The sequence below is a fragment of the Schistocerca americana genome, chromosome 6, assembly GCF_021461395.2.
Source record: "Schistocerca americana isolate TAMUIC-IGC-003095 chromosome 6, iqSchAmer2.1, whole genome shotgun sequence".
Lineage (NCBI taxonomy): Eukaryota > Metazoa > Arthropoda > Insecta > Orthoptera > Acrididae > Schistocerca > Schistocerca americana.
In genome coordinates, this window is record NC_060124.1 from 537,486,796 (window position 1) to 537,502,543 (window position 15,748).

Sequence of the window (15,748 nt, forward strand, 5' to 3'; positions counted from 1 at the left end):
GATGAATACAAATTATACTGAAACAGAACCATTGTAACAGATAAAACAACACCACATAACAAACCTGACATCATACTCACCAATAAAAAGAAGAAATTAACACAACTAATCGAAATATCCATACCCAATACAACAAATAAACAGAAGAAAACAGGAGAAATACAGCGACATCCAAACGTATGTAGACAACTACAAAAAATGGTTCAAATGGCTCTGAGCACTATGGGACTCAACTGCTGTGGTCATAAGTCCCCTAGAACTTAGAACTACTTAAACCTAACTAACCAAAGGACAGCACACAACACCCAGCCATCACGAGGCAGAGAAAATCCCTGACCCCGCCGGGAATCGAACCCGGGAGCCCGGGCGTGGGAAGCGAGAACGCTACCGCACGACCACGAGATGCGGGCACAACTACAGAAATCTGCAATTATTGATACATGTTCAATTACCCGAAAGTTCCTAAATGCAATGTAACATATACCGTACAGTTAAAAGGAAGTCACGCTTGATCAAGGTCCGTGTCGCTTTCCATTTTTAACCAGACATAACGTCTGAGAAAGGAAAGAAATAAAATAACTGACTGCAGATGGCAGCGCTGCGTACATTAGATACGCGTGTTGTGGCTAGATTCTCGTGTTTGTGCTGACGTACCGCTGTTGTGAGACTTGAATCCCTGGAACATGATTGACATTCTCGTCGAACTGTTGCATAGCGATTGTTGAGTACGTACAACAACGGAAGTAACTGAAGACGAGAGAAAGTGTGCAGCATTCTTACTGGACATAACTGATCAATGAAATACGTTGAACATCATAGAAGAGGAAACATTAGATATCGACGAGCGCATACCAAGTGGTGCGGAATCGTTCATTTGTGACGTAGTAATGGGCTAAAGTCGACGTCTTCGATATCGTCGCCAGAAGAGTCCTCGAGGGATGGAAATGGTGAAATGCCACAGCAGGAGAAAAGGGTAATGTTTTATTCAAGACACGAGAAAACGGAAATGCTCAAGTATTGACTTAATGTCAAAAATCAACCGAAGTCAAGCCAAACATTTGCACACCACACGATGTCTGCAGCGAAAAACAGATTTCGCACTAGCTGTCCTGCACGGTATACGAAACGGCAGAGGGAAAGCGGAGAGTTAATGACTGTGAAAGAGAAGTACAAGCATATTACAATGCGTGTGATGGAGACCTTCGAACACTGCCGCCAGGTAGGTCGATGTGTTCACGATGTAGACATCAAACTGTGGGCGAAAACAACAGCGAGACAGTTAAATTTCCCAAGATTTGACGCCAGTGACAGTTGGGTCTTGCGCCGGAAGCGTAAAAACAACATTGTAAGCCGTAAGGTCAAATCTTTTGCAACAGTGAAGATGTACCACAACAGAAACAACATCCAGAGAATGGTACAGTACTGGCAACAAGCAAATCGTGGGCTTATGACAGCGTACACAGAATCAAATACCTACAACGCCGGCGAAAGTGGATTCAACAAGGAGATGTCTGCGGGCTGCACTCTTGCAACTAGAGGTTCTAAACATATTGTAGGGGTTGTACAGTTCGTTCACGCGACAACCCATACGTACGCAGTTATTCCAGTGCTTTCACAGACGAGCAAACTTGCTCCAAAACTGTTTATTGTCCTTCAAGAGCTTCAGTCCATGTTCCAACACCAAATTTAATCGTTCTAGATACGCGTGTTGTGGCTAGATTCTCGTGTTTGTGCTGACGTACCGCTGTTGTGAGACTTGAATCCCTGGAACATGATTGACATTCTCGTCGAACTGTTCCATAGGGATTGTTGAGTACGTACAACAACGGAAGTGTGTGTGTGTGTGTGTGTGTGTGTGTGTGTGTGTGTGTGTGTGTGGGTGTGGGTGGGTGGGTGGGGGGGGGGAGGGAGGATGGGGTGGGGGGTCCTGTTTGTACTGATTTTTGAACGTTATGTACTTATTATTTATCTTATTGTTTTCGTTATTGTTGTGTGTGTATTGTGTGTGTATTAAACTGGGGACCTAGAACTATTCAGGATATTTCTACAAAAAGCGGTAGTGGAACAAATCAGTGGATTGAAACTTCTGCTAATGCTGAAATCTTACAGGTCCCACAAAGACCCTAGTGTTCTTCGTGACCTGCACATGCAAAATAACCTAGCAGAAGACAAAATCAAAATTCACATAATTCCACCAAACACAACCTTCATTTGTCGACCCTCTTGATCTGCATTTCTTCAGAATGTACAAGCATATGATCCGTAAAATATCCAATGCTGCTCGAGATTCTTCAGAAGAGACTAGTGTGCAATAACGGAATAACCTTAAGTTGCAGTCCCTCACCTACAATCAGTTGTGTTCTCCACGTTTCTATAACTCTCATCGTCACGGGTGAATTATGGCTAAACTCGCTGACCAAGACCCTTTGAAAATTCGACATAGTTCTGTTTCGGACAGAAGCTTTCATTCTTCAATATACAGGATGGATGCGGAAGTGTGGGTTTCATCAAACGTGCTTGGTGTACGGAAGTAATTCGCTTCAAACCCTTCTTCATATGCAACCATTATTGTGAAGCCATTGTTCCAGAATAATTGACACTGTGTGTGTGTGTGTGTGTGTGTGTGTGTGTGTGTGTGCGGGTGGGTGGGGGGGGGGGGGGAGGGAGGATGGGGTGGGGAGTCCTGTTTGTACTGATTTTTGAACGTTATGTACTTATTATTTATCTTATTGTTTTCGTTATTGTTGTGTGTATTGTGTGTGTATTAAACTGGGGACCTAGAAACGATGGAGAGGCTTCGTCACACCCCACAGCCGCCCCACAGCGAACCCAGTGTTATTGTGTGGTTCGCCCCCAGTGGACCCCCCACCCCCCACCCCTCCACCTAGGAACGTCTCATACCAAACGAGCGTAACCCCAAATGTTTGCGTGGTAGAATGATTATGGTGTAGGCGTACGTGGAGGCAGTGTTTGCGCAACAATCGCCGACAGTGTAACTGAGGCGGAATAAGGGGAACCGGCCCGCATTCGCCGAGGTAGATGGGAAACCGCCTTATAACCGTCGATACGCTGGTCGGCACACCGGACCTCGACACCAATCCGTTGGGCGGATTCGTGATGGGGACCGACACGCCTTCCGGCTCGGGAAGCAGCGCATAGGCGGCGCGGCTAGCCGGGCGGGCTTGTATATTGTTACTACTATCAGTTTTACTATGTGCATTATTATTATTACTTCCGCAAATGTGATGCAATTGTTTCTTTATTCTATTGTCCCATTCTTTACGTTTATTATGTGAAATTACAGATGTACTCTATAGATTTACTACTGTAAAAGGAATAGAGCGAAAGCCAAGCGGACATTGCTTTTAACTCCAAACAGCCCTTTTACATGTCATAAACATAGTGTCCCGTGTAACAGTTTCGCGCATAATACAGTATAAACAAATTAATTACGCTATCGGAATTTTAACTTGGGACCCTTCGCACGACGACCTAACGCTCTACCAACAAACCCACGGGAACAATGCGTATTAATGACTCACAGACATGCTTTTGATGTGCTCTGGTAGTTCTGGTGTTACTTTTAATTAACGTTTCCGTCTGTTCCGCTGAACGACAACACACAGTACAAGCCAGATCGGTGTTTTGGTTATTATTCTATCGACATGCAACGTTTGGTACAAATCTGAGTATCTGACATCCGGAGGTTTGGGTGTAAGGACGCTCAGCAAAGACTCCAGATGAAGTCCTACGAACACAGTCTCCTACCGTGTCTTCCACTCTAAACACAAAGCATTCACAAAAATCTTGAACCTCAGCAGTATGTATCTGCTATTCTATCGGTAACTGGAACTGTACTCTCTGTGCCGCGCGAGGTAGACGCGCGGTTTAAGGCGCCTTGCCACGGTTCGCGCGACTCCCCCTGTCGGATGTTCGAGTCCTCCGTCTAGCATGGGTGTGTGTGTTCTCCTTAGCGTAAGTTAGTTTAAGTTAGACTAAGTAGTGTGTAAGCCTAGGGACCGATGGCCTCAGCAGTATGATCCCATAAGAACTTGCCACAAATTTCCAAATTTTTTGTCGTGTCAGTAAACTAGACTGTTTAATTGGTTTTGATAGTTGGACACGCTATCTCTCACTGCATCTCCATAAAAACTCATTGACACTCATGTGGCAACAACTCCTTTCTTCCCAAAACAAAAGGAAACAATCGCTGTGTTTCTCAGATTGTGTTTTGTGCATTTATTATTTTTAAGTGTTATGATAATTTATCGTTATCATGCTTGTCTATGTTGTTATGTATGTGCAGATGCTAAACCAAACAGTTTTAACCCAAGAAAGCAACATAAACATGTGCTTCCATGGCAGATGGTAATGACGATTGTTTGTTTCGCATACAACTCGAAACCCCACATCTACGTGCAGTTATCGCTCCTGTATATCTGATAACAGATAAATTCCGAAACACGTCATATGAGCAATAAAGTCATTCCTTGACTGACGTGTGACTTTTACCATTCCGACCCAGTCACCCTCAATGCAGAGCTATTGATTATTGTAACAGTGGTCGTCTGCCTCCTGCACGGTTTGTCACTTTTATATTATTGAAATTAAAACATTCTCGAAAATCGGGGAATCTCCGGAACCGATGTCTTGCCCGTATCAGTGTCTATATCAGGCAAAAATCGTTTAGATACTCGATTCCCGGGATGGATGAACTGTCTGTATACATAATGAAATTGTTACGGAGCCCCCACTGTGCGGGTCCTACTCGGAGCTGGCCAGTTTTTCTTACTCGACTGAGAATTATTAAAGTTTAAAAATGTTCTGAAAAGTGTAGAAATGAATCCTGTTACAATGGCTCCTAAACAAGTGACGAGATATGCTAATTCCAGGAGACCAAAAACAACGAACATAGAATACACAAAACCACCATCTGCTAACGTTACGTTGTGATCCACTACTTACTGTTAATACTGCTGACACCCTAATCTCATGAAAAAGGCCTAAATGGCGAAATTCAAGGAAACGTATTGTGCCTAAAGCAACGCGTACCTTATCTTTATTTCTCTAGATTGTCGCACAGATGAGAAAATGGTAGATATCGAAATAGACGACAGAGGGATAGCGAAACAATTAAAATCGCTCAAAAGAGGAAAGGCTGCTGGACCTGATGGGATACCAGTTCGATTTTACACAGAGTACGCAAAGGAACTTGGCCCCCTTCTTGCAGCGGTGTGTCGTAGGTCTCTAGAAGAGGATTGGAAAAGTGCACAGGTCATCCCCGTTTTGAAGAAGGGACGTCGAACAGATGTGCAGAACTATAGACCTTTATCTCTAACATCTATCAGTTGTAGAATTTTGGAACACGTATTATGTTCGAGTATAATGACTTTTCTGGAGACTAGAAATCTACTCTGTAGGAATCAGCATGGGTTTCGAAAAAGACGGTCGTGTGAAACCCAGCTCACGCTATTCGTCGACGAGACTCAGCGGGCCATAGACACGGGTTCCCGGGTAGATGTCGTGTTTCTTGACTCCCGCAAGGCGTTCGATACAGTTCCCCACAGTCGTTTAATGAACAAAGTAAGGGCATATGGACTATCAGACCAATTGTGTGATTGGATTGAAGAGATCCTAGATAACAGAACGCATCATGTCCTTCTCAATGGAGAAAAGTCTTCCGAAGTAAGAGTGATTTCAGGTGTGCCGCAGGGGAGTGTCATAGGACCGTTGCTGTTCGCATTATGTATAAATGACCTTGTGGATGACATCGGAAGTTCACTGAGACTTTTTGCGGGTGTTGCTGTGGTATATCGAGAGGTTTTAACAATGGAAAATTGTACTGAAATGCAGGAGGGTCTCCAACGAATTGACGCATGGTGCAAGGAATGGCAATTGAATCTCGATGTAGACAAGTGTAATGTGCTGCGAATACATAGAAAGAAAGATCCTTTATCATTTAGCTACAAAATAGCAGGTCAGCAACGGGAAGGAGTTAATTCCGTGAATTATCTGGAAGTAGGCAGCAGGAGTGATTTAAAATGGAATGATCATATAAAGTTGATTGTCGGTAAAGCGGATCCGAGGCTGAGATTCGTTGGAAGAGTCCTAAGGAAATGCAATCCGAAAACAAAGGCAGTACGCTACAGTACACTTGTTCGACCACTGCTTGAAAATTGCTTACCAGTGTGGGATCCGTACCAGATAGGGTTGATAGAAGAGACAGAGAAGATCCGACGGAGAGCAGCGCGCTTCTTTACAGGATCATTTAGTAATCGCGAAAGCGTTACGGGGATGATAGACAAACTCCGGTGGAAGATTCTGCAAGAGAGACGCTCAGTAGCTCGGTACCGGCTTTTGTTGAAGTTTCGAGAACATACCTTTACCGAGGAGTCAAGCAATATATTGCTCCCTCCTACGTATATCTCGCGAAGAGATAATGAGGATAAAGTCAGAGAGATTAGAGCCCACACAGAGGCATACTGACAGTCTTTCTTTCCACGAACAATACGAGACTGGAATAGAAGGGAGAACCGATAGAGGTACTCAAAGTACCCTCCGCCACACACCGCCAGGTGGCTTGCGGAGTATGGATGTAGATGTAGATGTAAGCAATAAAAAGATTAATACGTTCAAAAAGAAAAAAAAAATTGAAGAACGGCAGCTAGCAAACGGGCTACTAATTCCGAAACACAGCCCCCAATCGGCTAGTGCCATATTGTCAACTCGTAAAGAAGATGGTCCTTTCTGAGCAAGCCGATACCCGGACACTGTCTGGCTGCCATTACGATAAGCACCTGAAACAAGTAACAGCCAAACAGTACGGTGCCACAGAACACAAAAACAGAACAAGAGTGAAACTGACACAATTAGAATGTCAAGCACAAGCACAACCATGCTCTGCTACCAGTGATGCGCCCTGCTAAGCCCGCAGGACAGGTAGTTTAAGATGCGGAAAGGGGCTAAAATGAGCGGCTGCCAGTTACACTCGAACATAAAACATTTTATTTGATCAAACATTACAAGAGCCAATATTTTTGTAATTTTTTTTTATTTATTTCATTTTATTTTATTTTTTAACACAGCTTTAGTTTTGGAACTAGCAGCTGAATGCGGCGTACAATCTCATGCCTTAAGGGCAAGACCACTTTAATTTAAAAACGGCTGAAAGCCAATAACTTGAAGCTCAACCAAAATCAGAAATTTAAAAGGCAAAGCCTTATCTTGAAACAGTTCCTTAATTAGGCTGAAGGCCCAAAGAATCTGACACCTTAAGAGCAAACAACTTAAATTCAAAATCGGCTGAATGCCCAACACTTAGACTCAATAACATTAATTTTAAAAACGCCAAAGGCTTTGCATAAAACAGTTCTTAAATTAGGCTGAAGGCCCAAACCATCTGATGCCTTAAGGGCAAAACAACCTTAATCTAAAAATCGGCTAGAAGCCATACAAATACAAACAACAAGAACAAACAAGAAAAGGCGGTACACCCAAGGGAGCTCAGAAGTTCCGAGGCTCGGCCTGGAATTCAAACATTAACGCTCGCTTAGGTGAGACAGGCAGTCAGCCCAAGCACTGTCGATCCGACGACAACACAACCGACAGACAGTCAACGGACCCACCGACAGGATAACCTCCACTTCGCCCGACCAGCACACAACAGGGAGTTCAATGGAACAACATAGAAGGTATTGGCGCCCACAACCAATTATACATTGAGCGACAACACGATGAGGAAAATACACTGCCTGAATTTACGACAGCGACCAGGGCAGGAAACCGAAACGTAAACGGCCACAAGGCAGAAGATTCCGCTGGTGCACTTCAATTCAAATAACCAAGTACAGTTAAACTCCACCGGAGGGTGGCTAAAATTTGCCAACCTGAAATCAGATGTTGTTGCTCGCGGGAATATCCCAACAGCCGACAACGAACTGCAAACGACACAATGTGAACAGTCGTGACTTGCTGGTAGATTAAGTCAAAACTCAACTTCTTTCATGTCCAGGATTGTTGAGCTACGAATCTCGTAACAATGGGAACAGCACCACACACTCCAACACCACATAAAGGCTGCCAGCGAGCACGGCCAAACTACGCGCCACGGAGATTTCCTCGCTGCTCCACGCCAACCGACCAGCTGCCCAGGCCCGGACACGGTGAAAGGACCAAGTATACTTCGGCCGATGAGACGACCAACCGAACGACCAACCAATGGTCGTCCCGCTCCAATCTCCACTCATCAGACAGTTCATTCGTGTCGTCAGCGGTCGGCCAGCACTGGCTGTCGGCGCCTCACCGGCGCTCCGCCCCCGACTTCACTGCTGCTGCGTCCCGACTGCACTGCTGGTCTGTCTCCAACTGACTGCTAGACACACGACGACCCGGAAATACTATCGGTCGCTCCAGAGTTGGTACGACAGTGCACTTATCGATACGCGCTGCTGCTGCCGCTCACGGGCAAGTAAGGCAGGAAGTTAGTGGCGCCAGTAAATGGAATAAGAAACAAGGCGGCAGTACCGTAATAGAAGATGACAAACAATAAATGGCATGAACACGAGCCGTGCACAGCTCACAAGTATATCAATTTCTAGCCCTAATATAGGAAGAGATACGAAAGGTGTGTCCTTTTGTTCAAACAAAAACATTAATCTGGACTTAACAAATATATATGAACGTCTTCGTCATAATCATCCCCTAGACCCTCATATTGGTTGTAGTACCACCGAGGAAAAGAAATATTCGTAGTAGGTATTAAAATTCATGGAGAAGAAGTAAAAAGTTTGAGGTTTGCCGATGACATTGTAATTCTGTCAGACACAGCAAAGGACTTGGAAGAGCAGTTGAACGGAATGGACAGTGTCTTGAAAGGAGGATATAAGATGAACATCAACAAAAGCAAAACGAGAATAATGGAATGTAGTCAAATTAAATCGGATGATGCTGAGGGAATTAGATTAGGAAATGAGTCACTTAAAGTAGTAAAGGAGTTTTGCTATTTAGGGAGTAAAATAACTGATGATGGTCGAAGTAGAGAGGATATAAAATGTAGACTGGCAATGTCAAGCAAATCGTTTCTGAAGAAAAGAAATTTGTTAACATCGAGTATAGATTTAAGTGTCAGGAAGTCGTTTCTGAAAGTATTTGTATGGAGTGTAGTCATGTATGGAAGTGAAACATGGACGATAACTAGTTTGGACAAGAAGAGAATAGAAGCTTTCGAAATGTGGTGCTACAGAAGAATGCTGAAGATAAGGTGGGTAGATCACGTAACTAATGAGGAGGTATTGAATAGGATTGGGGAGAAGAGAAGTTTGTGGCACAACTTGACTAGAAGAAGGGATCGGTTGGTGGGACATGTTTTGAGGCATCAACGGATCACAAATTTAGCATTTGAGGGCAGCGTGGAGGGTAAAAATCGTAGAGGGAGACCAAGAGATTATTACACTAAGCAGATTCAGAAGGATGTAGGTTGCAGTAGGTACTGGGAGATGAAGAAGCTTGCACAGGATAGAGTAGCATGGAGAGCTGCATCAAACCAGTCTCAGGACTGAAGACCACAACAACAGCAACCACCGAGGATTCAAACAACACTATATCCACTCTGTTTCAGTGCAACTCTTAATATCATATTCACAGTCAAAATCGCACACGGAACTTGTAGAGTTGCCATGAGACTTGGCGTTTCTTCCCCCCTTTCTTCCCCCATTTATTCTATGTCGTTTTTTAGAAGATGAGTCAGGTTCAGGACCAGCACTCCCTGTAGTTGGGGATACGGTATGCACCTTGTGCAGTCTGTGATTTTCTGCGAGTGCTCCTAGCTGGGAATGGTTCACATGCGAGGATGGGCAGTATTTTCTCTTCCTCTGAGGTCCGACTAACTTCAGTAACTGCTTTATCGGTGACTGAAGACGGTACTATGGCCTCTGCTGGAATATTATCTCTGTTAAAAATAGGTATTCCGACGTTAAACTCTTTATGGCATAACAAGATTTACCTGACAATCTATTCCACCATATTAGTTCCATAATAATCACATATTTACTTGTTACGTACTTCACCATATGTACATGTACGTCTAGTACCACATCGATGAACTATTTTATTTAATCACCTCCTTTGTCTATGTTTATTCTGTATATATTTGAGTGGTGTCTGTTCTGCCGGACATATCGAACAGAACAGACATCAATGTAAAATATTCATTTCTCTAAGAGCGCGACGACTCCTTGACGTTTGTTTCAGTGAGAATGCACTTATGCCGTCCGAACACCTACGGGAATCAGTAGTTTGCTAATAGGGGGTTGACGGAAGAGGGACGCTGCATGGCAACGTGCGATAAGTTCGAAGTTTGAGTCTGTCATGGACTGTGTCCAGACGGCTGAAGTAGTGGAAGCCATGTAGGTTTAAGTTCGGTTTTGTTTCAGTCGTTGGGAGTAGCAAGCTGTAATATTTCAAAATAGATAAATAAAACAAAATAAAAAAACAGGTCGCTACCTTGTGAGGGACCAGCGCACTGACATACGGGGAAGGCATCATGGCTAGGACCCGGGATTCGACCCCTGCACACTTTGTCTCTACCCAGCCTGTAGCTGACTGTGTCCAATTTTCCTGAAAAAAGTGGTAGAGTCTTTTTTTTTTAAAAAAAGTAATAAACTTTGGTAAAAAAAAGTCGCATACAAGTCACACAGGGCAGTCACTAGCGCATGCGCTTGACTTGTAGAAAGTCGTAGGTTCGAAACAGGTCAGATGCAGCTAATTTGTTCATTTCTTAATCGAATAAATAGACAACGATTATATTTTTGCTCAGTTAATTGGTTTAAAGACTTTTTTATTTCCAGTACTTTGCTGCGTCATTTACATCCTCGTGCTGACTTTTTTTCTTTCTGTCATTCTTTTGTCGTTTGAAAAATGCCTGTGTTGCCTACAATTTTCAACCGAGTGCCAACCAGGACTGCTAATCGGTTGGAATTGCGGCAGCTCGTGTAACTCTATTTCATATAAATATATTTATTACGGTAACTCTCGTTAAGTAAAACGCCAAATTGCAGAAAAATGCGAAAATAAAACATGAAACGGGAACGCTTTTCCAGCACTGCGTAAGCACGAGAGTATAGTTATAATTACAAGCATTGATTCCCTGTAAGAATATTTACTTATCCACTATTATTAACGTTTTTGAATTCAAATTTATCTCTCAGGTCTGTATTTCTTCAGCCGTGGTCACAAAGCACAGAAAATCTCGAACTTTTCACCAAGGCTCACTGCGCAACACCTGTTGCAGTCGTCTCGTTTCCCACACAGTGCTGGGGTAGATGGAACTGGAAAGCAGGCGACTTGTGCTATCATCTGCATAGTTCGGAAAGTTTAACTCACAGAGACTAACACCGTAACAGGTCGTTGTACTATCACAGTTTAGAGGTACTACGGAATTAGGCCAACTTACCCTACGATCATGCAAGGTCGAAAGACCTATATGTATCCTCTCGGGCGGTAGTTGCGTAGGACCGTTAGGATCCTGCAAAGAGTACGTCGTCCGCCCCATTAATCCATCGATTCCGTGTCTGCTTGTAAATCGTGGGATCCAGACCAAGGAACACAGTAATATTCTGGAACGATAAACTGCAGTTTCTATAACCCACGATCCTGCTACTGTGGAATTCTGATATGTGCGTGTCGTTATGTCTCCGTCTTGTGCGAGGCTTATACGATTTTCTCCCAAGCAAACGCGCCACTCAAATGCGATTTCTGAAGGCGAAAACCACAGAGTAATCTTTTCTTACGTACAGAATGTATCTGTCTACTTTGTGTGCTCTCGCTGAAAAGCTAATCATTTGCTTATGCAAGAACGTACTACAGGACATGTCGTTTATTTCATGCCACCTTCGTGGTGTTGTTATCTCAACTGCTAGTAGTGTATGTTTAATTTCATAAAACATACCTGAAATGTAAACGCTTGGCGTCGCAATCTAACGAGTGCTATGGAAATCACAGAGAAAATTAAAAATGTTTTGCTTTCAACAGTTAAGTACACCACCCAGCTACACTACTGGCCATTTAAAATGCTACACCAGGTTACAATTTCACGCAATTTGGGTGCGTAGACCGTGAGAAACCAGTACCCAGAACAACCACCTCTGGCCGTAATAACGGCCTTCATACGCCTGGGAATTGAGTCAAACAGAGCTTGGATGGCGTGTACAGGTACAGCTGCCCATACAGCTTCAACACGATGCCACAGTTCATCGAGAGCAGTGACTGGCGTATTGTGACGAGCCAGTTGCTCGGCCGCCATTGACCAGACGTTTTCAGTTGGTGAGAGATCTGGAGAATGTGCTGGCCAGGGCAGCAGTCGAACATTTTCTGTATCCAGAAAGGCCCGTACAGGACCTGCAACATGCGGTTGTGCATTATCCTGCTGAAATGTAGGGTTTCGCAGGGACCGAATGAAGGGTAGAGCCACGGGTCGTAACACATCTGAAATGCAACGTCCACTGTTCAAAGTGCCGTCAGTGTGAACAAAGGTGACCGAGACATGTAACCAATGGCAGCCCATACGATCACGCCGGCTGATACGCCGATACGCCAGTATGGCGATGACGAATACATGCTTCCAATGTGCGTTCACCGCGATGTCGCCAAACACGGATGCGACCATCGTGATGCTGTAAACAGAATCTGGATTCAGCCGAAAAAATGACGTTTTGCCATTCGTGCACCCAGGTTCGTCGTTGAGTACACCATCGCAGGCACTTCTGTCTGTGATGCAGCGTCAAGGGTAACCGCAGCCACGATCTCCGAGCTGATAGTCCATGCTGCTGCAAACGTCGTCGAACTATTCGTGCAGATGGTTGTTGTCTTGCAAACGTCCCCATCTGTTGACTCAGGGATCGAGACGTGGCTGCACGTTCCGTTACAGCCATGCGGATAAGATGCCTGTCATCTCGACTGCTAGTGATTCGAGGTCGTTGGGATCCAGCACGGCGTTCCGTATTACCCTCCTGAACCCACCGATTCCATATTCTGTTAACAGTCATTGGATCTCGATCAACGCGAGCAGCAATGTCACGATACATTAAACCGCAATCGCGATAGGCTAAAATTCGACCTTTATCAAAGTCGGAAACGTGATGGTACGCATTTCCCCTCCTTACACGAGGCATCACAACAACGTTTCACCAGGCAACGCCGGTCAAGTGCTGTTTGTGTAAGAGAAATCGGTTGGAAACTTTCCTCATGTCAGCACGTTGTAGGTGTCGCCACCGGCGCCAACCTTATGTGAATGCTCTGAAAAGTTAATCATTTGCATATTACAGCATCTTCTTCCTGCCGGTTAAATTTCGTGTCCGTAGCACTTCAACTTCTTGGTGTTGCAATTTTAATGTCCAGTGGTGTACATAGTCGCTGCTCCGACTTAGACATTTGTCGTAGAATTGTACCAACTTTCCTATATCCTCGTCATAGAAGTCAGCCGCCTGTGCTTTCAGTCATTCTCTGTGCTGGTCTGCACCCCATTGTCTGTGCCAAAATGTTGTATCTATAGCCAGAGGTGCATGCGAGCCAAGACTGGGCTGTATGGTGAGTGATCAAACACTTCCCGTCGAAAACACTACACGAGCATCTTCATTGCCCCTGCAGGGAGCGGTCGACAATTGTCACGAGTAAGGGAAGTATGACAGTTACGTTATGTGGGCTGCATGAAATCAGGCGTAATCTATCGACGGGCACTCATACATGTCGGGAGACACTGTTTTCTAGGCATCTTTATGTATTCCACTGTGCGCGCAAAACCAAAAAGAGTGACTTGATGCGATGACAGGTAAACCAGACACGCTGTCCAACACATCTGTGCTAAGCTTCATTGGATTATCACTGGCATTTGCATTTCGCGACGGATCGGATCCAAATTAATTCATGAAAGAGCAGATCACGATGAATTAATATATATTTCGTTTCTTCTGCTGCAGGCGATGACTACCAACGCTGAGAACGTCCTTCCTGCGTGGCTGGACAAGAATTTCGCAGAAAACTCACTGAAGGAGTCCAGCACTTACGAAGACTTCAGCGTCATATCGGTGGACGTCCAACGAGCGACAGCTCCGGGTGACAACTACGTGAGCGAAATCTATCGCATGTCAGTGCAACAGCAGCACAAAATCAAACATTACAAGAGGTACGTGTCGTTAATAATAAAATGCCTTCCAAGTAGCGAAGTGATGAAGAAAATGGCGCAGGAAATGCAAGCCTTCGAGCAGGAGACTCTCATGTTCTGCGAGACCATTCCGGCGATGTCGCAAATCCTGGAGAAGGCAGCCCCCGGTAAATACACGCAGCTGTCAGCAAAGTGTTTCGCCGCTGGGCAGGAGCCAGTGAGCTATGTAGTTCTCGAGGACTTGAAGGCCAGAGGGTTCGCGCTGGCGAACAGGTCCAAAGGACTAGACCTCGCACACGCCAGACTTGTGGTTAGAAAACTGGCAGAATTCCACGCGTCTTCTGTTGCTCTTTACGAGCAGAACCCAGCAGCGATGGACAACTACAAGATCTTCCGACTGTTAGAAGGGCCCATTGCCTGGCGTATACGGTCCTTCTTGTCACAAGGCTGCAAATTACTTGCAGATCAAGTGGAGACGTTAGAGGAACCGTACTCAAAGTACGCACCCAAACTGCGAGCTCTCTCAGAAACCGTATTTCCACGCCTGGTGGAGATGGCCAACGGAGAGGGAAAGTTCCGCGTGCTAGCCCACGCTGACACCTGGGTCAACAACATCATGTTCCAGTACTCTGGCGGAGTAGTTCGAGACGTGGCTCTACTCGACTTCCAGCTGTCAGCGTACAGTTCGCCTTCGATCGACTTACAATATTTTACTCACACAAGTCTCACGGAACAAGTGTACGCCGACCATTTCACAGATCTTCTGAAGGAGTACCACGACCACTTAATCGAGGTGATGCACGATATTGGTGTCAGTGCACACAAACAGATGTCCTTCGAGGAGCTTCTGGAAGACATGGAGGCGCACGCGCTGTTCGCAGTTTTCGCATCGGCGGCAGTGCTACCAATTGTGCGCGTCGACGGGCAATCCCAATTTGACGTGGATGCCTCTATGAATGGAACTGTATCTGATAAAAACAGGAAAGCCTTTGCGGGTGCGTCGTACATGAGAGCTATGAAACAGATACTCCCAGAATTTGAAAAGAAAGGCATATTATAAGGTTCGTAACTGTCCACTGTTACTCAAAACAAATACAAGTATTTTACACGATTAAAAATATTAAGTAAGATAAGGTAGAGAGATCTCAGTTTTTACACCTTTTATTCCTAGTCTCAGTAATTCCTCTCCCAGTCACCCAGCTTTAATAAAATTTCAGACCTCCGATCACCAAACTTTCGTCCACAATGACAACATTGAACATTATTACCGTAAGTATATAAACATAACTTGTGTTTTCAACAAACATTATCAGAACATATGTAAGTTTTTGTATCCTTGTTACTATTCTGTTAATAGCTGAAAATGACCAACTTCGCTTACTCTGTTTCTTCAGTTCATTTTCTGAATTTCTAAAGAAATGTGAAATTAACCGTCTAATTTATATACCATCTAACTTATTGGAAGTGTAGTCTAATAATTTATGAACTGCATTTGGTGTTCTGATTTCGCGCATAAAGACAAATAAGTTTTGTGGTTGTCGACTCGTGAACACGCTACGTATAACTGTCCGTGCTGGAAACACGACTCCTTTA

At 44.5% G+C, this 15,748-nt stretch overlaps 1 protein-coding gene across 1 annotated transcript; it reads left to right on the forward strand.

Moving 5' to 3' along the window:
* Positions 1-13,973: 13,973 nt before the first annotated feature.
* On the forward strand, positions 13,974-15,215 carry LOC124620276. Its single transcript, XM_047146944.1, has one exon. It carries the CDS (start codon positions 13,974-13,976, stop codon positions 15,213-15,215), a length of 1,242 nt encoding a protein of 413 aa, XP_047002900.1.
* Positions 15,216-15,748: the final 533 nt, after the last annotated feature.